This window comes from Lichenostomus cassidix, unplaced genomic scaffold (genome assembly GCF_008360975.1).
Source record: "Lichenostomus cassidix isolate B80296 unplaced genomic scaffold, HeHo_3.0 HiC_scaffold_465, whole genome shotgun sequence".
NCBI lineage: Eukaryota > Metazoa > Chordata > Aves > Passeriformes > Meliphagidae > Lichenostomus > Lichenostomus cassidix.
The window spans coordinates 1-24,175 of record NW_028147353.1 but is presented as its reverse complement, the minus strand read 5'-3'; the positions used below and the strand labels follow the sequence as shown (position 1 = coordinate 24,175).

The following is a 24,175-nucleotide window of genomic DNA, read 5'->3' as shown; positions in this document are numbered from 1 at the left end:
CGCAGGACCTGAGGTGCTAAGGTGGGATCCGGGACTGGCATCGGGATCGGGACCCGGGGATTCGGGTCCTGTCGGTGTCTGCTGGGTGCACCACCTCTCCCCGGGCGGGCGGGGTGCGGGTCCCGGGGCTGAAGGACCGGGGCAGGACTGGGGCCGTGGTCGGGACCAGAATCGCCCCCGGGATCGCCGCGGGCAGCAGGAGCCGCTCCGGGAAGGGCTCTGGGGCCGACCTCGGCGCTGCCGCTCCTGCTCCGGCTGCAGCCCCACCGGGGCTACGGGCACGGTCCCGCTGGGGCCGCGGGGAGCCGGGGCTCTGCCGGTAGCCGTGCACGGGAGAACGGCGGCGATTTCATCCTGCAGACGCTGTATTGGTGCTGGATCCAGCCGCGGCAGGGGCACTCTCTCCATGCAGACCCTGGGATCTCCCAGACGCCGGGAGCTGTGGCTGAGTTCGGCGCTGCTGCTCCAGCTGTGGCTGGGGCTCCAGGTACTGTTCGGCTCTGGCCTTTCCTCCAATACCTGCCAGGTGAGGCTTGATGCTCCCCCTCCCCTTTCCTTGCAGCTCACACTCTGCAATGGCAAAACCTGTTTTGAAAATGCAGCTGAAGTTTTTCTTCTTCATTTCTAGGTCACAGGATATTCTGAGGTTGAGAGGGATCCTCAAATCCACCTCTCAAATGGCTGGCCCATTTGGGGCTTGAACTCACCACCTTGGCTCTGTCAGCACTCAACTCCAGCCACCTGAGCCAATCTCAGGAGCATGGGGATGACTTCTTGGAATGCAAATGGTTGGTGCCAGCAAGGTAATTCCTATGGAAACACAGCTCCTTCTTCTGCGCTAATGCTGCTTTACACGCCAGCCCTGGCATGGCTCTAGGGCAGACCTGGCTAGCACCTGACATGACAGCACAAAACTTTTCCAATAACCTTGATTTCCTGCCCCTTCCAGGATTTACCCAGCAGCTGTCAAGGTGGTCATGCAATGTGCCTTTACAGGGAGAAATAAGCAAGACGAGTCCTGAGGGTTCACTTGGTCCATTGGCAGAAGTGCTTCTGGAGAGTGTCAGAGCTGGTCCCACCTGCAGAGGGGAGTTTCCTGCAGGTGAGTGTTTCAGCCCAAAATGACAGCAGCTGCTGAGGCTGGGGCTGCTTTTCAGACCCAGAGCTAGACAGAGCCCTCGGGAACTCCTGCTCACTGCCAGGAATGTTCCTCGGTGTTTCGTCCTCGTGTCCTAGCTGGCTGGGAATGCAGGGCGGGAGAAGGTCGGGAGCCACAGAAGGGGGACCAGCACCTCTTGTCCTTCATATTTCCAGGGGAGGAGCTGTGCCTGCAGGGTCCTGCCTGTGGCACACAGCATGCGGAACACACGTCCCGGGGTTGGGCGCTGGGATGCCCGGGCAGCGCTCTGACGGACACGGATAAAGGGCTGCCTGCGGCTCCTCGGCCATGGGCTGCTCTGAACAGGTACCTGGAGATGCTTCACCCCAGGCAGACCCCACTGACACCCCCAAAATACCCCAAGGAACAGCTGGCACCTGGGAATTTGGCACGCTGTGTTTGCAGAGGGGCTCAGGCAGCAATTCCAGGAGTTCCTACACCCCTGTCAGGTATGTCCCACCCACCCCCAATGCCTTCCCTTCCAGCCTGGGGACCCATAAACAGTAAATTCTGTGGAATACAATCCTGTCCTTGTCCCAGTCCCACTGAGTTTCCTTGGAACCTCTGCTGGCTCCAGACTCGGCTGGCATTAAAGCAGCAGCTCTGCATGGAAATATCCACGCTCCATGGGGCACTGGGAGGTTATTCCAGCAGGAATTCAGCAGGGAATTCAGGGCTAAGGATATAATTCACATAAACAAGCAAAGCTGATCCTGAAACACAAATCTGGGCACCACACAGAGAACAATCTTTGTGCTGCCCTGTCAGCTAAAGCCCCTAGATTGGGAAATTTTGGGGGTCAAATGTGTGGAATTACACAAATGACAACAACTGGCATCACCCAGAGGGACATTCCAAGTCCCAAACAATTCCTCCACAATCTACTGTGGAGGAAACCTTGCATCTGCCAGGACCTCTGACTCCGCTTTTCCTACCAGCTCCTGAGCAGTGTCAGAGTCACCATGAAGGCTTTAAAATCCAAAGAAGCACCAAACCTCAAACAGTGAATAATCCAAGTAAAGAAATACATTGTTGTCAACGAAAGCTCAACACTCTTTTAAAAATTCTATGCCAACATGGCAAAGTGATTCCCAGGAATCTCATTAATGCTCTTGGTTTCATTTTTATGTATTTTAAATCCCTCATTTGGCAGCTTAGAAAACTTATCCTGGAATTTAGAGGTCAAGCAGGGTTGGCTTTGGATTTGCCTTCACCTCAGAAATTCCCTCAGAAATGCCACCTCACTCCCCTTGATGTCTCCTCACATTTTCTTCTTCCGTTACAGAAAGAGTTCTTGTGTCCCTCTCAGTTAGCCCAGGTTTTCAGCTACATGAATGACATCACCTGTGCCCACTGCTCACCATTCACCCAGCCACAATCAAGACCAAAGGTTAGGTTGGCTTTAAGAACTTGAAATAATGTGGAAGCAATTTACATCACCTTTTTCTTCTTGTTTTTTTTCTCTTTCAGGTGCTGGACTTGCCTCTGTGGATATGTGCTGAGCTCTCGCTGCAGGGAACTGTCAGGCCTTAGTGGCTGTGAGCTCCTGTTTTTCTCACTGGGGAATTAGAAAAAAATTTAGAATAATTAGAAAAATCCAGCTAAAAATGTCACCTCTGTCCCCCCTAAATTATCCCTCCTGGTTTTTCCCAGCTAGGAGCTGCAAGCAATTCAGGCAGGGGGAATGACATCGGGGAACTGTGAGCTGTAAACTTAAAGGCAGAAAGAGAAGATCTACCAGCAGAGGGCAGGAAAGGGGAAAGGTTTCAGAAGACTTCTCTGCGGTCTAATTAATAATTATTTCCAATTTCCACCACAGCTCATGGCTAGTTACACTTTTTACACCCTCAGCAATGCCTTCATACAATCAAGGGGATCTTGCCTTGAGCTCACCAGATCCAGAGGATCGAAGGACCTCCCCAAAACCCCTTCAGAGCACATGCTGAGGCTCCTCCTGGTCCCTTGAATCTGTGGAGCATCAAAAGCATCGCCCCTTCCAGGTCACTAAAAATTGCCACCAAAACCTTCAGAGTAAAGGAAATCCTCCAACACCTTCTTTGCAGGCTTTGCAAGTCAGGGATTACTTGATTCTGGCCAGGGGGTACAGCAAGTCCTTCCAGCCACACAGGCAGTCAGGTCACACAGCTGTCCTGGGCTAGAATTGCTCCAAATTAAATCAGTCCCTGTCCCTCAGACACTGCTCTGTCCTGTCCATGGGATCCATAACAAAATAAAAAGGCACACCTCTAGGAAGGAAATACTTAAACACACCATTTATTTATCCAAATACTTTCCCCAAACAATGCACTACCTATACAGACAAAAAAAAAGGTAAAATAATGAAGGCCAATTAATTCTTACGCAAGGAATGTTGATTATTGTGACACACTTCCAGGCAAAAAACCATTTCTGCCGCTCTAACAAATGCGCTGTCTAGAGTACAAAGCTACCCAAACACACTCAGGCCATTTCAAAAACCACTTTGCATTCTGTTAAGTTTGTTAAAGAGCTATCACTTGTAATCACCAAAAACTGCTCAGGTTCACTACTTCAGGGATGGCTGCGGCGCGCAGCGAGCTGAGTGGTCCCCAGATCTAAACACCTCCCTCTCCACACACGATACAAACACCTATTGTTTGGCTACTACGATTTTTCAGAAGCTTGTCACATGTAGCCAAAGCTGGAAATCCTCACTCAGGATTTCCATATCACATCTGGATTTGTCATGAAGCATATGCACGCACGTATGTCCATGTCCGCAATGTGTCAGTCAGAAATCATGTAAGCCAGCAACTTGCTCCTCACTGTACCACTCAGAAATACACCAAAAAGCCAGAAAAAACCTCAATCAAACAACAAACCACAAAACAGAGAGCTCAGTGAAGCAGCATCTGAATATTCTGCCCAGTGATGGACAGAAAGAAGGAGAAAAGCTGTTCTCCCAGTTCTGGACCAAGCAGTTAGAAGCAGCCAATATTGTCCTCAGCTGCAGCTGTGGCAGCTTCTCTCCTTCCTTCAGCCTTGCCCTGACTTCTGAGGGACCAGAGACACCACACAACCCAAAACTATCAACACCCACAGCCACTACTGCTATGGCCACCTTCATGTTCCATCTGTGGCCAAACAAATCCCAGGATGTTTTTGCTTTCCTGACAGACTTGGCAAATTTAATTCCCATTTATCGAAGCGACAGACACCTTGCATGGCCCTGGGGTCGGAGCCCCTCTTCTCTGAGAGAAGATTTGAGGGGAGGATCCAATGGCAAATTGAAATCTCAGAAATACAATCAAAGCCTGCTTGTGGCAGTTTTCTTTTTGCTTTCAGGACAAAAGAAAGGCCTTTAGACCATTTGCATCCATGTGAAAAGCCCACACTGAGGACATGGCTCTAAAGATGTTGCACTTCATGTTACAGACATAGAATTGCTTTGGGATTTGGCATTTCCTGCACCCACACAAAGACATTAAAATAATTAAGTGCAGAATCCTGAAGCTCAATTATTCCTATTCTATTTCGGTGGTGTCACTTGACATACTAAAATCCATAGCAATACTTTAAAAAATGAAAAACAAGTTTTCTCCCCCATAATACTCAATTTTCTGGTTTAGGGGTCCTCTTAAGAACAAGTTAAAGAAAGGAATAAGAAAAGCCCAAGACAACCATCAGCTAGTGTACCAACCCCTGTCTTCCATAGATTTTCTACACAGAATAGATTTTCATTCCACCTGATGTCTATTCTACGAAAAGAAATTGTTACGTGTAAAAGTTCATGCAGTAGGGGCAGGGGTTTCTGAGCCCACACCTCGCAGGTAAAGCATCAGAGGAGGAGTGGCACAGAAGGATCCCAAAGTGTCCAAAAGAGGTACAAGCAGACTGTGTTTGGTAGGAATATTTGAAACCAAACTGCTCTGCAGCTGCCCCAAGCCTGGAGTTCACAGAAAAAAACGAGCTCCCCTCCTGCTTCCTTGTCTGCCTTCTCTGATCAAAGGGAGAAGCGCATCATGCAAATGACAAGAGATAAGGTGCGAACACCTCTCCAGTGCCCCCAGGGTGCTTGGCACCCGGGCTCGTTCCCTCCTCTGGCTGATGGAACTCAAACCCAGCTGTTGTGGCATTTAAGAAGCAAAGCCCAGCTTTGCTGTTCCAGTCAGGTTGAACAAACCACTCAAAACCGCGTGTTTTACACCCAAACGGGACCCATTTCAGAGGTAAAACCTCCCACGCCGCATTCCCGAGCATTCCCAAGGCTTTCTGACACGAAGGTAAAACTTCCCACAAAAAGGACTATTTACCTTGTAACAATAGCCTCCATAAAAGTTGCCACATAAAAGCCCAGGCAGTTGTGACATCCACAGTAACACATTCCACACAAAGTATCGGATCCCTCGCTACAAGATCCACGGGACAACATCTGCACAAAGGGCATTTACCTTGTAACAACATCCTCGGTAAAACTTCCCACAAGGGCTTAACAAAGCTTTATGGACATTGCCCTCAGAGTGGCTCGACAAAACGTCCATCAGGCTGGATCTTTAAATAAACACAGCTGGCGCCGATGCCAGCAATAGACGTTGTTACGTTATTTCCCCGAACGTTTCTGTTTTCTTACATCGTCATGCTACAAGGGTTTAAACAAGATTTAACACAAGCTCTGCAACCTGCCATGCTCCAGGCCCTAAGGAAGAGCTGGATATCCTCACATTCATCCAAGCTGAGGCAGTATTCCCATTTCCCAGACTCTCTGTTCAGCTTCCAGGACTCACGTCAGGAAATCAATGGCTGTTCCCACGTACAAATTCCCAAGGTAGCACTGTTCCTCTCCCCCCTCCTCCTTTACCCGTTTTATGGCAATAGCCCTGCCTGGGACTCAAAAGGAGCCTCCCAGGTGCCTCCTGAGACAGAAATCGTTCCAGGTGGGTCAGGAAATAAACATAAATAAACTCGTCCCTTGGGGGATAAGAAATTGTCTTCCTCCCCATTTTCCCTATTCTCTCCTGTTTCTTATTCCTAAGGCAAAACACACAGATCAGGTGGGCTCAGGGGGGGAACGTTAAGTCCAAAACAAAGCAAAACTTCTTTTCCCCTCGGTTTCCATCAGGACTGTTCCGTTTTCCCCACTGACCCTCGGCCGTAGCCGCAGGAGCAGCTTCTCTCTGCGCCCCATGGCAGTGGGGACAGGGACACCCAGCCCGCTGCTTCCCGGGAAACGCAGCTCAGCCCATCCCATAACACCTTGTCATGGCAGCATAGCAGCTGGGAACGCGGTACGAGATATGTTCCATGAAACTCGATCCCAGAGAGCCTCAAGGCCCGGGACAAACTCGTCCCCCACAGCACTTGGGTCCCAGCTATCGCTGCCAAAAGGACGCGCGTCCCCCGCGGGTCCCACCCGACCCAGGTGACGCCCGCGCCGCGCTCTCTCCCCTCCGCTCACCTGCGGCCACCGTTCGCTCCTTCCCAGCGCTGCCGCCCGAGCCAAGCGGATTTTCGCCATCGCTGGCTCAGGACAGCTCGTTCCTGGCTCGGCTGCCCCGGCACGGCAGGAGCAGGGCGGCAGCAGGACAGCGAGCTCCGTGCTGCGCCCCGCGGGAAGTGGGCAGAGCAGAGCCGCAGCCTCCGGTGCCGCGCCTGAGCCGGGGCTCCGCCCTGCCGGACCGCCTGCGCCGCCGCCGTGCCGCCCCTTCCGAGGGCAGCAGCTGTGTAGGGCTGGGACAATGACACAAAAATGTAAAGAAACTCTGAGCCATGCTGTGATCAAACCCCGTAGGGGTGGTTTATTGGAAGTGCCAGATAGGAATAACAGGAATCGCTGCATTCCCTGGCCCTTAGCTTGGTCCCACCTGCCCACACCACTGCCCTTGGGAAGTGCTGCTCTTCCCAGCTGGAAAGCCAAAAACACTTTTCCCTTTGTCTCTTAAAACTCTCCTCTGAAAATCTCCATTCTGCCTTGTTTCTCCTCCAACAGTGTCCTTTCTCCTGCCGTCTCTCCAGTTCCTCCTCGAGCGTGCGGCTCTGCTGCTCCCTGGCTCTTTGGTAACTAATATAATTGATGCTGAGCCTGGCTGGGCCAGCCAGAGTGGCCAGAGGGCTCAGTCCCCAGCTGGCCAAGCTAACGCCATGGCACGCTGCAGCTGCTCGTACGACACGAACATCACCACATTCCAGGAGTCCAGCCGCAGGAAGGACGGGACGAAGCTGTGCAGGGAAAAGTAGTGCTGAAGGGGACATGATGGGGACATCCCCATCCCCAGATTCCCATCCCCATCCCCAGAGCCCAGCATGTGGTTTGGCATATTTGGGGTCCAGTCCCGCAGGTCCGCGGGGTCATCACAGGTTTGGGGGTGCTCAGTGGGTGTCCCCGACTCACCCCTTGTAGAGGCCAGCAGGCAGCTCAGGACATTGTGGTACTGCCCGGGGCTGGCGTTCATGTAGCGTGTCTTGACCACATCCACCGGTGATGCCACCACTGTGGCACAGAAACCGGCACCAAAGGCAGCCACGAAGTGGCACGGGAGGTTGTCTAAGCGGGGGGGGGAAGAGCTGGGGGTTAGGTGCTGCGGGAACAGGGATGGCACCTGGGCACATCCCCCCGTGCCATCCTCACCTGTCATGAGCTGTGCCCGCAGCAGCGCTTCCTTGAGGAGGTCGTAGGTGACGAGCTCCCCGCAGCTGATGATGACGTTGCGGGCGATGTTGGGCAGCGTCCCTGGGCAGAGGGCGGTGGCAGTGGGAATGCTGGTCCAGTCCTGGAGCACTCTGGGCAGCTGCCCCAGCCCTGCTGTCCCCATCCCTCTTCCCCATTTCTATTCCCGCCCCACCCCTTTCCCACGCCTATCCCTGCTCGCTCCTACCTCTCCAGAGCCCGCGGATGCCCTCCTCCCTGGCGACGGTGCGATAGGCATCCACGGTGCCGCTGTAGCGACGGGCACCGCCCGACAGTGCCCTGCTGGCCTGGAACCGGACCTTGACTACGTCGGTGGGCTGGGCACAGGCCACGGCCACAGCCCCCGTGGTGCAGCCAGCCAGGAGTCGTGCAGCCAGGCTTGTGTCTGGATGGGGCAGATATTGAGACTCTTGTGCCTGCAGGGACCCCCCACAAGTGAGTGGCCTGTGGTCCTTCACAGAGGGTCATCTCGGGGTTGTGCCCACCAGGGTGAGTTTCTCCCTCTGGGAGAGGGCTGTACATCGGGAAGGGGTGCACAGGGGTGTCTGGGCTTTGTGGACACTCACGCTCAGCACCCTTAGGGGTGTAGAACTCCTTCACAGAATCATACAGCCCGATGCTGATGGAGCTGAAGCCCATCTGGTGCTGTGGCCCGGCCACCAGCCCGCTGTAGAGGCTGCGGGCTCCCTCCATCCTCACCATGGTGTTCAGTGTCCCCAGAACACCCCGGTACTCCCCAGAGTTGGTGGTCTTGGGGATCTTCACCTCACCTTGTATCTGTGGGGTGCCAACCATGTCACGCCACCTTCTGCTCTCCCCAAGCGCCACCAATAGAGCTGGCATGGGGAAGCCCACCTTGTGTCACAGGGTGCTGCCTCTGCCCACAGGGTTTTGGGGTGTGGGGGATCGTACCTGCAGCTGCACTTTGGCCGTGTCCAGAGGGAAGGTGAACAGGTCAGCGATGCAGCCGGCCATCCCCGCACTGACGAACTTCATGGTGGCCGTCGGGGGAACCTCAGGGGGCTTCAGACCCACCATGCTGGCAGAGGAGCTGGAAGGAGAGAAGGGGTTTGTGGAGGAGCCGGGATGGTGCATCAGGACAGAGTTTCACGTGGGTGTCCTATTCGGTGGCAGAAGCGATGATGTGCCATGGTGGCTCTTGATGGCTTTGGACAACCCCAAAATTCTCAGCCTTCCCTGTCTCCTTGCTTCTCTCCCGGGGAAACTGAGGCACAGGGCTTGTTCAGCATGGGATTCACCAGTGCCCGCCATTCCTTATCCCACCCCAGCCATAACAGAGGTACTGGGTGAGATTATCTCCCCCCGAGTGACCTTCCCTGAGCCGTGTCCCTCCGTGGCCTCACCGTAAGGACCTCGGCACAGTGTCTCAGCTGCTGCCTTGCACAGGCAGTGCCCTGAGCCCTTTCCCTGGCCCCACCCTTATATAGCACCCAGCGAAACAGTGTTTGACAGCAAAACAGTGTTCCCCCGGTGGCATTTGAGCTGATGGAACTGGGTCACCTGGCACCCGGCACGAGGTGGCTGTTTCAGCCCTCTGTCCCCCGCCCAGGGCTCAGGCAAGGGGAGGGGGGTCCTGCCCACACCTCCTGCACTGGACTGGGGAGGAATGTCGGTTTTCACCCCAAAACCACTCTGGGAAGGATGAGATGCAGAAAACCTTCACCCCAAGGCTTTACAAGCGAGTGCTCTGGCGGCAGTGCAGCGCCCAGCTCTGTGCAGGGCAGGTCGGATCCCTTTGCCCAGCAGACCACGGGGCCACAATCCATCCCGGAGAGCTGCCGAGCTGCCAGCGGGATTGGCTCTGCCCGGGGGAACGTGTTCCCCAGGCTCACGTGGAGCAGAGCTGGGGAGCACCGTGGGGTGAAATCCACCACCAAAGCCGTGACGCCCTCCGGAGCGTGGCAGAGCCCTGGGGCTGCCGGGAGGGACTGCGAGAGACTTGTTTACCTCACGCCCGAGACAAACTCAGGGGTCAGTGCTGTCACCTCCTCTGTCACAGCCATCCCAGCCCAGCTAGGATCCTACCTGAGTATTTTGGGGCTGCTACCAGGAGAAAGCAGCCTGCACGTCACTGCTGTCCTTCCAGGGGACACGGGGTGCCTTTGCCTTCCATCCCCACCCAGCAAGGGCAGGGAGAAGAGCCACAGTCACAGGGCAAGTTGTGCCAGCAGTGACTTACGCACTCAGGCTGTCCCCTGGGAAAAACAACACTGCAGAAGTGGGAGAAAAAAGGGATGCTGATCCTTTGGCTGCTGAAATCCTGAATTCCATGCACGGTTGGAAAAGCAGCTCAGAATGGAAGCCACTCATCCCACATGGGCTGTGCTGCACAGTGATACAGAATTCCTCAGCAAAGCAGTGACCTTTCCACGTGCTCCCGGACATCTCAGCTCCCAGCAGCACTTCTCACACTTGGAAGCTCATGTGGGACAGATTCCTGTCTCCTGTTGAGGAAAGGTTCCCGCCCTGGCACAGGGACACTTCGCACAGGCTGACGAGAAACCAGGGGAATTTTATTGAAACAAGCACTGAAGGGAGCAGTACAAAAACAACTGAGCTCTGCTGGCATCAAAGTCTGTTCTCTGAAAGGTGTACAAAAATAATATAAATATAAACGTCTCCTCTTTCTAGTCACCTCCTTTTGCACACACACCAGATTTTACAGTGCCCTTGGCCTGCGTTCACACAAGCACTTTGGGCACCTGTAGAAACAGAGAATTGTGCTGCCCACCAACCTTTTTGGAAAGCGCCATTTTACAGGAAAAAATCCTAAAACTGGACTACCTGGAGAGCAGATAACAGCTTGTGGATTACCCACAGGGGTGCTACTCACTGGGGACCTGCCCCTGCAAAATGCAGCTCCCTGGGTGACCATAGGCTTTAAGCCCTTCTAAATAGGGGACTTTAATTAATGGACCAATCAGGCAAACTAAAACCAGAGCCTGAAAGCTGTGGCTTCCACCTCCCCTCTGCTGGAGGACTCAGCCTTTGCCATGGCTTAGGAAGCTCTGCTGTGGATTGTCTCTTGCCAGCACTATTCCTTCTTGGAGAGCTGAGCAGAAAAGATCCTGGCAATCCTTTTGGCTTCTTCTTCCGAGAGGTCAGGGATGGGCCTGGGGAGATCTGGCCTTCTGTAGGGAATGCCTTTGGGCACTGCTGCACTCCTGCTCTGTGGAGAGAAGGGACAAGGTGTGAGAGCTCTGCCCTGAGCTTGGTTTCAGCTCATGGCAAAGTACAGCAGCAGGTGACAAGCTGTATGCACAGAAAAAGAACCCAATGAGAAAGAGAAAGATCCAAAGCCAGGAATGGGGCTCTGGTGTGTGAATTCTCAACTTGTGGGCATCCACCCTCAGCCAAGGTCTCCCTTTATGAAGCCAAAGCAATGACAGTGGTGTAGACACTTCCAGGGACCTCACCTGAAAGCCTTTTGGCTTTCAATTATTATTTTACTTTATAATTTGCGGAACCCCTGAGACCAAATATCCTCACAGTGGAGAGGAAATGCTCTGTCACAACAAAACTGAGCCAGCTGACAGGACAAGGCAGGGATTTGGTTTAAACTAACAGAGGAGTGATTTAGATTAGATATTAGGAAGAAATTCTTCCTCATGAGGGTGGTGAGGCCCTGGCACAAGCTGCCCAGAGAAGCTGTGGCTGCCCCTGGATCCCTGCCAATGTCCAAGGCCAGGCTGGACAGGGCTTGGAGCAACCTGGGGTAGTGGAAGGTGTCCCTGCCCATGGCAGGGGGTTGGAATGAGAGGAGCTTTAAGGTCAGTTCCCACCTTAAAATTTTTGGAAAAAAAAGCTTTGGAAGTGATTGACTGGAGAGCAGCTGGCACAGCTGCTGCAGGTGCTTTCAGAGTACTTCCTTTGCAAGAAAGACCTAATGCCTCAAAAGCAAGTGGCTCAGCTATCATCTTGAAAACACTTCTAACCCTTTTAAATGCATTATCTTTTCCTTTAAGAGGTGATCTTGATCACTGGGAGTCTCAAAAATGCTTTGCACAAGGGCAACAGTCTCTGCCAAAGACAGTTCAGGTAATTACATCTATTAGCAACTGCAGAGCTCCCTGGGAACAGTCAAATTCAGGCTGCATGGGGCTCTGAGCAACCTGACCTGCTGGAAGCTGGCCCTGCTCATTGCAGGGAGGTTTTTGTGAGTCTCAACCCAAAGTATTCCATTATTCTATGAATATTTCTTTTCCTGTGCTAAACTTAAGGAGACTTCTGCACCAGCATTCAGTCCTTGTAATCACACCTGCTGTCCTTACCCGACTTGGTGCTCTGATGATAGACAGAGAACACAATGCTGGCAGACTGCAAGAGCTCCCCCAGAGAAGAGGCTTCTCCACTGCTTTTCTGAACGATGAGATGACAAAGAAAGTCCATGTGTTGCTCAAACTCTGGGCAGAAAGTACAGGGCACAACTCTTGTGCCGTGTGTCTTTGCCTGGGGCAGGAAGGGCAGCAGCACACACACATAAGTGTTCACTCCCACCCCTGAGAAGTACTGCACAGAGGGCTTCTTCTGGGCCACAGCTCTTCATTTCACATGTGAAAAAAGAGAAAGAAGGAAGAGAATGAATCTCACGTATGAGGAATCTAGCAACCAACATGATAAAGTAAAGCTGAAAAGGTGGGACTAACAGTGAATGAAGTCAAAATGGATGTGGGTTCTGGCTGCATAGCATTTTCATATTTTCTTTCCACCTGAACGTACTAGGAACAGATATGAAATGGTGAGAGGAACTCACAAGGTCCCTCACAGGTGGCTGTGCTTTTATCTGAGAAAGTACTCAGCACTTTCAAGAATATACTGTACTGTTGAATAACTTCCCATAGAACCTGCTCCAGAAAGAAGCCAAAGGCCAAACCAAATTATTTTTACAGATCAGGACTGACCAGCAAAAGCAGGTGAAATTAACAAATGGAATAATTTACAAGTAAACCAGACCCAGGTATTACTCAGGTCATACACATGACGGATGAAGAGTCATTCCAGTCCCTTGACTTATACCATGCAATTGGAGCAGAAGCCTTATGGTGGAAAGGGACATGCTTCATTTCCTAGTTAGTTTATGGAGGTTTTCACAGCGAAATGCAAGAAAAGAACCTCAGCTAGCTTTCAAGTAGCACCAGCAATACCAGGATCCAATGCCCAAATAGGTACCATCTTATATCAGCCAATTTTTATATGAGACTTTGGTGCAGAAAAATGTGGAAATGCATGAAAACATGACCTTCCAGTCTCGATCCATCTGCAGAACAGATGCTACCACCCTGTACTGCAATTTCAGGGACAATAACTGCTGATGGTCTTTATAAAGTTATTTTCACTTTGGAGCAGAACCCCCTTTGAATCTCGTTCTCTGCAGATGGAAAGCTGGCCAGTAAAAATTTGTTCTAATCTCATGACTCAGCCTGCTGCCTCTAGATAAAGCTGTTTTAAGTGAAAAATGCTCCTTTTTAAATGAGGCTTTACCTGGCTGCTGCTTGCAAACCAGCTGCCCTGTGTATTTGTACAGAAAGTGAAACAGATTGAGCAGTTATTCCTGCTGCTGCTTTCATGCATCGTTGGTATCTCACACTCACATCGAGCAAACCTGGATTAAAAGAAAGAAAGGATGGAAAGAAACAGTCAGCTATTCCTGCAGGTACAGCCAACATCATCAATATTTAGCTACGCATCTTAAACCACAACTGACTACACGGGCTCAGTGTCTCCCTCCTGTGGTGAAACCCACGAACTGCACCCTGCTGCCAACTAGGGGGTGACTCATGGTCTCCATCATGTGGTGAAACCCACGAACTGCACCCTGCTGCCAACTAGGGGGTGACTCTTTGTCTCCATCATGTGGTGAAACCTAGGAACTGCACCATACCAACATTATGGGATTAGCTCATGAGAAGCCTGACTGCAGGCTGAGGCTTACTAGCAGCAAAGCAGTTAAATATACAGAGAGAGCTTTTGAAAACTTTTCTGGAGTTTGAGGATTGCCCGTGTTTAATCACTGATTTTTCACTCATTATGGTGATAGTGAAAGCTGGGAGGAAAACCACTCCTGGCTGGTTTCAGTTGCCAACACAAATACATATTTTTTTTTCCCTTGAAAGCAAATAAAAGCCCATTTCTAGGCTAATTTTAGCCTATTTTAAAAGCCTATTTTAGCCAAATTTGACACAGAATCAGAGAATTGGTTTGGCTGCAAAAGGCCAATAAAATCATGGAGTCCAACCATTCCTCCAGCACTGCCAAGGCCACCACTACCCCCTGTCCCCAGGTGCCACATCCACATAGCTGTTAAATCCTGCCAGGGATGGGGACTCTACCATGGCCTGTGCCAGGACTGGACAGCCCTTTGGGGGAAGAAATTTCCCTAATATCCTCCCTGGCACAACTTGAGGCCATTTCCTTTGTCCTTTGCTAACACACCATCCAACACTGATGTGCTGCTCTGAGGTTTCACCAGCTGAGCCGCATTTTACCCCATGAAGTGAAAGCCCACAAGCTTCCTCACCTGAAGAGCGCAGATTAAATTCCTCTGAGGAATCAGTCCGGGGAACCAAGGGAAGAGTGAAAGTTTGTATCCCTACTTCTTCACGATGCTGCATAGTCACCATGGCACAGAGCCGTGACAAAGGCAAGGCCCCTTTGGCAACCAGCTGGTCTCTGACATTTGGGTAATAATACCTGGTAAGACACAAAAAAACAGCCTTAGCATTTCCCTCACAACTGCACAGAAGTCAACTTTAATTTGAGTGTCTTTATACCCTAATTAGTGTCCCCAGCTAAGGGAGAAACTCAAGTAAATGTATTTCATTTATTTCATTTCATAAATGATATGAAATTTCATAAATTAAATGTATTTCATTTATTTCATAAATGTGTCAAGCATTTAAACACTACTTTTAGATTGTTATGCCGATTAAAAGATGGAAGAAAGCAAACTAAGAACTTTCTAAGTAAATTATAAAAAGAAAGGATTCATTAGGACTCTCGGTGGGGAAAAAGACTCACGTCTTAAGTGCAGATACTCATCACCAAATGCTGATGAGCTTACTTTTTTTTTTCTGCTACTATAAAATGATATTACGGAATAGCCATCCCAGAGCTGCAGATTTTTCAGGATCACATCTATCTCTACCTGTATTGCTGTGCTATCTACAAAGAATAGGATAGTGTTCTGTACCTGCACCAGACTTCAAACTGGATTCCTCCTCCTGCTGCTCCTGGTGCCATAAATGCACTGACCAGGAGCCTCTGGACTGGGACATCAGCAGGAACCAACAGGGAATGATGATGCTCATCATTAAAGATGGGATCAGGGACCCACAGAGTGGTAGCTGTTCGAAATGACTTTAAAGTGATGCCTGTGAATTGAGCAGACTTGGTTAAAAATAGTTGCAATTGTGGCTTTCAACCTTTTTCGGCTTGCAATCCTTCAGGAGGCAGGACCCATAGACAGGAAACAAAATCCTCTAGGAGAAAGCTCTTCTGAGCTTCAGTTCAAAGCTTTTACAAGCAATCCATGCAGCCCCACGACCCTGTGAGCCACAGGCTGGGAACTTCTGCTAAAAAGACACTACAAAAATCCCACAGGACTTACTGTGGAACAATGGACTGTCATTTTTCAGTGGGAATAGATGTTAGTGCTTCAAAACACTCAACACTGTGTTCTTTCCTACCATTGCAAATATTTAAATACTCTTTTATAATCTGACAAATGGTGTGTTTAGATTGGATATTGGGAAGAAATTCTTCCCCATGAGGGTGGCTCTGGCACAGATTGCCCAGAGAAGCTGTGGCTGCCCCATCTCTGGAAGTGTCCAGGGCCAGGTTGGATGAGGCTAGGAGCAACCTGGGATAGGGGAAGGTGTCCCTGGGGGACAGGCAGGGTGGCACTCGATAGGCTTTAAGGTCCCTTCCCACCCAAACCATTCTATGTCAATCCTAGTGATCTAAACTAAGCAACTCTTCTGTTGGTGTATCCATGAAAATCACAGAATTGTTGAGGTTGGAAAATCCCTCTAAGGTCACCAAGCCCAACTGTTAACCCAGCACTGCCAAGGCCACCAGTAATTCATGTACCCAAGTGCCATATCCAAACACTTTCTGAACATTTACAGGGATGGTGACTCCACCATTGGCCTGGGTAGCTGTGTCAGAGCTTGATAACTCTTTTGATGAAGATATTTTCCTTAATATCCAACTGTGACGTAGCCTAAGCCAAATTTTCCAAAGAAAACAAGCATTGGCTGCATGAAAGCTCAGGAAAAAAAGCCCCATCTTACTTAGGCAGAGAGAACATGACTAAACAATATTTAATTAAAGAAGCAATGCTCTAAATAAGGGAAAATGATGAAACAAACTTACCATCATGCAATCCAGGTCCTTGCAGTGCACCACAACCAGGCTCCTGAACTGGGAAATAGTACTGGATGTAGCAGTCAGCCTCTCCCCACACCGTGGACTGTAAGGGTGTGAGTCCCTTCACACTCTCCACATGGATCTCAAACACATGCTCCATCAGCTCTCCCCCTTTTGGGCCTACCTGCTAACAAAAAAAGGGAAGCCACACGGAAAGGATGACTTTAGGAGACTGGGAACATTTCAACAAGCTGCCCAGGGAAGTGGAGGTTTTTAAAAGCCATGTGGGTGTAACATTTGGTGACATGGTTTAATGGTGGCTTTGGCAGAGCTGGGTTAGTGGCTGGACTCGACGAGCATAGAGGTCTTTTCCAACCTAAACAATGACATGTGATCAGGAGCTAAGAAGCATGAGATGGGGGGCAGAACAATTACCTGCCATTTTCCTCCTAAAAGTTTACAGAAACATAGAAAGCCTGAAAGAAATTTTTGTTGTTGTTGCAAAGCATATAAAAAGCATAAAAGTTCCCACCTATCCAACTTAAAGGTAGTGGCAAAACCTCTCCAATAAGACTGTGAGAATTGAGATTTTCTGTATTTTTCCTGGTTTTTTTTTTTTTTTACTGGACTTGTGAAGATAGAAGCAGTGGATATGCAAGGCAATTGAAAGGGCAATAATGTCAGGACTGGTGAGAAAAAGCTGGTAAAAAAAGAGTATAAACAATATAACTCTGTGCAGAATATGTAGAATATGACAAAATTTGCTACAGCATCAAGAGATTGAGGATCACTCGCCTGTTAATGAACCCACTGGTAAAACCCTTTCCACATGTCCTTAACAGCGAGACTCAAGATTTACTGAACAATAAATACCATTGCGGGTTTTGTAGGAGGATGGTCCAGAGAGTGGGGAGGACGTTGTGTGACAGGAGGTACCATTCCTTCTTCAGTTTTCAGCCTTTGCAGTGCCACTATTTGAGCAGCTGATCCCATTGCCAGGATGACCCTCAGGCTCCCGTTTGTGCTGCCGGTGGAAACATCAACCACAGGCATGTGGCCATCCACAGACACCACGGGGTACTGAGCCTGCAGGAGCAGCTGGGAAACCCTGGGATCTCTGCAAAACAAAAACAAAACAAACAAAAAAGCCTCAGCGTCAGAATGAGCATCTGAGTAGGAACACGAGCACACAGAACTCATTTTAGACAGGGTTTTCAATGCTGATAAAAAACCATCTATCTCCATTCCTCTGAAATTTGTCTCAATTACATCCAGTCTTCACAGAGCAGAGATCCATGAGCTGCTGAGTACAAGAGGCCATTTTCAGCAATGACAAAGGACACCTTCCCAAAACCTAACAGGGCCTTAGCTGTGAGCCACCCTAGAGATCTGTGAGTGAGGGGAAGAATGGGAACAAGACTCCCATTAACACCCTGTAGCCACGCTACACTTTTAGGAGGCAGTTATGTGCCTTTGGGGATGGAAGAAAAGAAGGAACAGTGACAACCTCCCAGAAAGATCTAAAAATCTCCAATAATACACTGGAGTTACTCAAGGCCAGGTTGGATGGAGCTTGGAGCAATCTGGTTTAGTGGAAGGTGTCCCTGCCCAGTGCAGGGGGTGGGACTGGAAGGGCTTTAAGGTTCCTCCCAAGCCAAACCGTTCGGTGATTCTAAGACATACACAAGTAAATTACAGTGGATTACTAAAAAATTATACAAATGACACAGTAATAACTAACAAAGCAGTGGCCATTCAGCTCCAGCACTGTCTGATTTCCACTTGTCATTAGGTCTGACCAAAATAAAAGGAATTAATCCTTTGCATTAGGAAGAATCTCCTCTGTCCAGTATTTCCACTAATTTAAACTGTTTTAAGCAGGTATATTACTTAACTGAACAAGAAGCCAATAGATTAAAACTAAAAAGAACAAAGAACTCCAGAGAATCCCAATAGATAAGAACACAAAACATGAAGGTTTTGGAGGTTATTTGACATCTGGGCTGTGCAAACTGACAGCATCCCTATGGGATCTCTGCAGAACTTAATTAGGAGCAAACCCAATCAGTCACAGTCTTGGAAAATCACCGACGGAAAGCCACACTTCATTTTCCTGTGTAGTCACTTTGATTTCTTCTGGTTTTAGTCTGTCACAGGACCACAAGTTAAGCAGCCACCAACCCTGATGCAGCACAGTGACTTCATTTCTCACACTCCATCTGTACTTCTGGACAAGGACAGTGTAACTCACACGCTGCTCACTGCGGGAAAGAGCTATAGGAAGCTTGGCAGGGCAAAAATGCCTTTTGCTATAAAGTGTAACTAAGAACCCTCCCACACAACCCCACACGCCATCCCTGACTTCTTTCTCTGAGTTAGGATATTGCCCAACCCAAAATATGTGGGGAAAAGAAAAAGTTTACTTGAACGAGATGTAAAACTGAAGCAGAGGGAGTTTCACTAATCCCAGCAATTTGTCACAGCCAGGGCTTCCCAGCTTGTTCCACGCTTCAATAATCATCACATTGTTCTTCAGCCGCTCCAAGTGTCTGGAAGTCAATGCAAAAGGCATCACCTGAAAGTGTTAAAGCAGAATTAGTACACAGAATACACTGGAAAATATTGGCTAAGTACAGAGCATTCTGGTAAGTCTACTTTATTCCAGTCTACAGAATTGTGCTTTTTAGAGACAGAAGTTCAAAAGTCAATGTGCATTGGACAGAGGCAAGCAGAAACGTTTCTCCACGTATACAAGTAACTTGACTATGCAATGTGTTTGTCAGTGAGGAATACCATGCTTCAATCAGTGTGAAATGGAGAATGGGAGACTTGCCTGAGAAAAATTAAAGGCAGGCTGCGTTGTGCCCCAGACGACAGTGGATCTCGTTGCCTCCTCAATGCTGAGCAGTTTGCAGTTTAAATACACATTACAAGAAGTGGGGAGCCCAGAGCCTTCAGCAATAAAATCCTTTCCATCAGGCACCATCAACAGCACATGCAGCAACAACCCATCCTCCTCGGCTGGGGCTCTGTGTGCCACCCCATCCCGGGCTGTGGGGGCTGGCACGGTGTGTGGTGGCTGTGCTGTGTCCCTGCTGCCTGCTCCTGGCTCCTGGCAGTCCTCAGGGCTTCTTGTGGTGCACACAGTGCTTTCTGCATTCCCACTTGTCCTGCTGGGCTCCTGCAGTTTCAGCTGGGGATGTCTCTTGGCATGAGCTGGGGCCGTGGCTGACCTGGCAGCGGTGCAGGCAGAGTCTTTGCTCTTGGCCACAAGCTCCAGGGACACCTGCAGGACAAGGCAGAACAGGCTGGTCAGATGTGCCTCATCCAAAACCAAGGGCTGCAACAGAAACTCAGGGAAAACAGCACACCTTTGGCTCGAGAACTCACCCTAAGGCATACGCCGGTTACCAGCCACAGCTTTTGCTGTAAAATAAACTACATGTGACTCGATGAAATAAAGTCCAGAACGGAGTGCAAAACCCCACAATTACAGATGAATCATTGAATGGTCTGGGTTGGAAGGGACCTTCAAGCTCACCCCATTCTTAACCCTTCACCTGCTCAGAACTGTCAAATCTCTCAAACTGTTAATGCTTCTCAATCAGAAGCTGCAAACCGGTAAAAACTTTGGCTGGAGAAAGTAATTCCTGAAGTGACAAGGACAAGGAACACAAGGCCTCCTTGGCAGGAGAGACCTCAGCTCATGTCACATGTGAAGCAGAAGCCAAAGCTCCAAGCCCTGAATACGTGCCACTCAAATTTGCCTGTAGAGTGGTTTCTGTATTCAAGTCCTAGCTTATTGACAACATCCCTAGACATGCAGGAGTTTCAAAATATTTCTCCAAACCCCTAAGGAATAAAAAAGATTCATGTTATTTTATACTAGTCTTGCAAAGCTTTGTATCTGAGAAATGGCAAATTAAACAAAGAGAGAAAAGAGGAGTTAAAAATAAGAGTGTGCAGCCAAAGTGTGTAACAACTCAAGTTTGAGCTGGTAAAACACATACCTGTAATGGTCCAACTTGCGTGTTATCTCCTTCTTTACCCACAGGTATTTCCCAGCTAACACTGAGCAGCTCAGCCTCCATCACCCTGCGGAGCTGAAGCACTGCCGAGCCAATGGCCACGGGCTGAGGGCAGGCAAAGAATTCATTTTTGCAAGATTTCTATCAGGTTTAAAGAACTTTTGTGAAATAAAAGCTTTCTGGGAAGCCATGAGCAGCCACACACCCTCCCCACTCCTACATTGGTTGTACCAACAGGGATTTGGGAAATCTCCTTTACTTCCAATTTCAAGTCTCACTAGAACATCAGTAAGACAAATTTTCCCAGAACACACTGTAAACAATTCCAGATTAATGCAAAATTTGAATAGCCTAGTAAAATCCTAAATCCTAGCAAAACTTCCATACTGAAAGATGCTATTTATTCCCCCGTTAAAAGAAAGGCAGACAACCTTGGTGTTGATTAAAATAACCTAAACTGAGTTAATCCCTCTCACCATCTTCATCACAGGCAGATGGTTATGCAAATAACCTTACCGGATAGAAATGTACTTTTTTCCCCCAGAATGCACAAGTTACACCAGTTTTTCACAGCTCACATGACTCCCCTTACACAGGGCAGGGTAAGGATATAAACTGCATCCACATGAACTCATTCTACACTACTAAAGGAGCCGTGTTCTCATTGAAGGATAATGTTTATAATTGATCCAATATGCTCAAATAGCAAGAGATCACTCTTAAGGATGCGGGAAGGACAAGGGGGTTTTTTTGCCAGCCAGTCTCAAACTCAGAAAATCCTTTATGCAGCCACAGGAGTGATCCTGTGGGTCCCTCAGAATATTCTGTGATTCTGTGAAGACTGAACTGCGATCAGTTCAACTATCTACATGTAACATCATTTCCCTTCCCAATATCTGGTTGTCTGCGCTTCTGTAGGAAATGGAAATGCAAACAATTTCTTTGCTTTTCAATACACAAAGTAGGAACATCTTCTAGTAAGTACCTTTTTCTGTGTGCTTTTCCTCACGTAGATTTTAAAAGCCAGGTCAGAGCCCCACCAGTGCTCTATCATTGTTCCTCCGAACCGCACCTGGAACACAGACTGCTGTTGGAATTTCACCACTGGAAGGAAGAGTGGAGCAACAAATATCCAAAATTACCTGATAGAAATAAATGTTCTCCTGGAGAATGCTCTGTTACACACACACAATCATTTAATTCTGCATTATGTATTAACATCAAGGCCCAAGTAAACTGGTTTTCATTTTCCAAGGCCAGGAAATAGCAGGAGGCCAGCAGGACAAAATTAAGATTATAAATTAATTAAAAAATGGCTAATAAAAAGAATTTAAAAATCAATACATTATTAGATAAATTAATATAATTTTAAATTGTAACAGCATTTAAAGACTTCGGGTGACACCAAGTCTCTACCATTCTAGCATGCAGTAAGACCTGCCCTTCTTCAGTGAGGGAACTCTGTCTCATATTAAATAACATAGCTCAAGACAGTTCTTGAGAGAGTCAAAGCTGAGCTGCAAGAAAGATCACAGCTTTAGGAGAGAAGGAATAGCTGCAAGAAGAGATGGACTGAATTGGCATTCAGTCTGGGACAGAGTACAAGTCCAGTAAGAGCATTCACAGTGGACAAGGAAGTAGTCTTGTGATGACAAAAATGCAGGTTACACAAAGAAATTTCCAACCGGATGCCAAGCACTCCTCCACCTTGTCTGGGATGGCTACGGAATTTTTCCCATTAGCCATCTTTAATAAATGAGATAAAAGCTCTCAGGAAGGATAATGCTACAGTGGATTGACTTGATGTCTTCCTCAAATTATTTTCAGCCCAATCTATTTTGGTAGGTTCCACAGAGCTGAACTCTACACAAGGCAGAGGGCAGCAGGATGGGTTACTTTTGGACTACAATGTTGCATTACAGAAGTTCAGAAGGAGCAGATGTTTTCTCTGGTCACAAACGACCAGCGAAGAACTTACAAGAGAACTCAAAGTCTCCCAAATGCCACTCAGAAAGATGCAAAGCCAACGAATGACCGTATGGGAGAGGCTTTTGAAAGTCACCCTGGCATTCCAGTTTCTGCAAAGACTGGGCGGAGGATCTTGCTCATCCAGCATTCTCTTCTCAGTGGGAACAGAAACAGAAATTGTTCCCAGGGATACAAACACTGGTGACTCTCAGTACAGAGATTAATGTCTGCTGATCTGAGCACAGGACTCTGGATCCTTGGATCCAGCAGATTATCTGAGCTATTGGAGATACTACATGACATACATCAACATCTGGAAAATTATTTATTTGAGCTGTAAGTATCTCTGATATTTCTAAAAGTATATGATAATTCTCCTACTATTGCAGAAAGAATATTGGCTTTATGTTCAAAGGAAGGAATGGGCTTACTAACTTGTTCTTTCCCTAGGAAAAGAACTTTGAAAATTCCAGCATGAATACTTCTTGAAAGAAAAAAAGAATTAAAAAAAATCACTTGGCTTCCTTCTCCCTGAGAGGACCATTCCCCTATCTGCAGCATGGCAACTCTAGGGGCAGAGGTGCCACTAATCATACTGTGATTTTCAGGCAATGCATGGAAACACATGGAAAACACTACTGAATAATTTCTAAGAGATGGAGTCAACGAAACTAAATCTAAGGGCGGGGAGGGAAATAATGCTCTTACCATCATCAGTGATTTTACTTGAAGCTACTCGAATTGCTTCTGTTGTTATGGAGACTTGTCCTTTATCATCCTTGGAGACTCCCACAGGAAAGTGGTACTCCACAAAGAAGGTACTGCCAATAAAAAAGTGAAAGGGTGATCACAATCCATCAAGAATCTGACAGCAGTCACGAAACTGAACACAGCAGGCAAATTCCAGATTCACAGTTTACTGTAATGCTATTTTTTTTTAGGATAATTGAAATACCTATTCTGTGAATTCCTTCCACAGATTATATACATGCCAGATCCTCCTCCAATAAACCCCCTTCTGTTTTCAGTGTTCCGTCAGGCACAAAATACATTTGCACCTCCCCAAAACCCTGGGAAAGGCACAGCCCGAAGTGAGCCCACAGCAGGATAAATTAGTCACATCTCTAACTTTCCCAAGTTAATGGGATACAGTGTCCTGAGAGGAGCAGAGAAATGGGAAAGCCTCAGAAGGCTGGAGAGCTTGGGCAAGCTGGACTACACAAGAGAGCCCAGGGAAATCTCCCTTGAAGGCACAGAAAACAGATGAGGAGCAAACAATCCCCCTTACCACTTATGAACAGACATAGGCCGTGGAGGTTTCCCCAGTACACCTTTCTTCCTTGTGGAAATCTGGATGCCCTCAGGAGGGATTTTCAAGCTTTCAACGATGACTCTGGCCAGGTGCATTTGCTGCAGCAATGCCACCCTGTCTGCACCCAAGGACGTGACAAGAGCTTTTTCCGTGTGGTCTCCTGGAGGAGCAGTGGGAGAGCAGCTGCAGAGATAAAACCATGGCTCAGGACTGCAGAAACATGCTTGGCATGATCTCATGAAGGAAAAATTGCAGCTTGGTGGGATGTTACTTAAAAACTGCCCAAGGTTCACTAAAATACACATTTTTTTAACATATTTTTACAACAAATTTGATGGTCTCTGTAATTCTCTGTAACAAAAATCTTACAATATCTGGGGTCCACTACTGAAAAAAACCAACCCAGAAAGTGCATGCTCCATGCTGTTGATCTGAAAAAATCTTACCCTAACTCTTCCAAAAGAAAAGCTTCATTTAATGCCATCTACAAAAGCAGGGAGATGATACACTTATACAAAAGGACAAGTCTCTGCTGCAGAGGAACAGCAACAGGATTTTTGTCGTAATTTTAAATATCATTTGTGTAATTTGCAAGACTTGACTTGCGAACGATTTTGTGTTGGTACCTCTGGGGATATGAATTTTACCTGGTGTTA

At 48.4% G+C, this 24,175-nt stretch overlaps 2 protein-coding genes and 1 long non-coding RNA gene across 5 annotated transcripts; all 3 read right to left on the bottom strand.

Annotated features, from left to right (window-relative positions):
* Positions 1 to 431: 431 nt before the first annotated feature.
* LOC146423342 (uncharacterized) lies at positions 432 to 6,900 on the bottom strand. Of its 3 annotated transcripts, none has more exons than XR_014847580.1 (4): positions 6,594 to 6,833; positions 2,600 to 2,717; positions 708 to 1,793; positions 432 to 570 (listed from the first exon to the last, which is right to left on the bottom strand). It is a non-coding gene; the product is annotated as an uncharacterized LOC146423342 (long non-coding RNA). The 3 variants fall into 3 exon arrangements; XR_014847581.1 differs by having other exon boundaries at positions 527 to 585; positions 6,594 to 6,834; XR_014847579.1 differs by lacking the exons at positions 432 to 570; positions 708 to 1,793 and having other exon boundaries at positions 2,538 to 2,717; positions 6,594 to 6,900.
* An 8-nt stretch (positions 6,901 to 6,908) lies between these two features.
* LOC146423341 (putative mitochondrial transporter UCP3) lies at positions 6,909 to 11,179 on the bottom strand. The gene is given in 8 exon segments (XM_085044860.1): positions 6,909 to 7,354; positions 7,527 to 7,536; positions 7,539 to 7,679; positions 7,764 to 7,865; positions 8,011 to 8,208; positions 8,390 to 8,600; positions 8,736 to 8,874; positions 10,024 to 11,179. Coding segments are annotated over 8 exon segments (1,113 nt in total). The 5' UTR covers positions 10,230 to 11,179; the 3' UTR covers positions 6,909 to 7,248.
* A 904-nt stretch (positions 11,180 to 12,083) lies between these two features.
* LOC146423340 (C2 domain-containing protein 3-like) lies at positions 12,084 to 23,702 on the bottom strand (the record flags this gene model as incomplete). Its single annotated transcript, XM_085044861.1, has 12 exons — positions 12,084 to 12,384; positions 13,326 to 13,446; positions 14,362 to 14,534; positions 15,034 to 15,214; positions 16,218 to 16,398; positions 17,085 to 17,328; positions 18,635 to 18,786; positions 19,045 to 19,497; positions 20,222 to 20,344; positions 21,225 to 21,343; positions 22,916 to 23,028; positions 23,496 to 23,702. Coding segments are annotated over 12 exons (2,368 nt in total), but the record flags the coding sequence as incomplete, so codon positions are not given.
* Between the last annotated feature and the right edge of the window lie 473 nt (positions 23,703 to 24,175).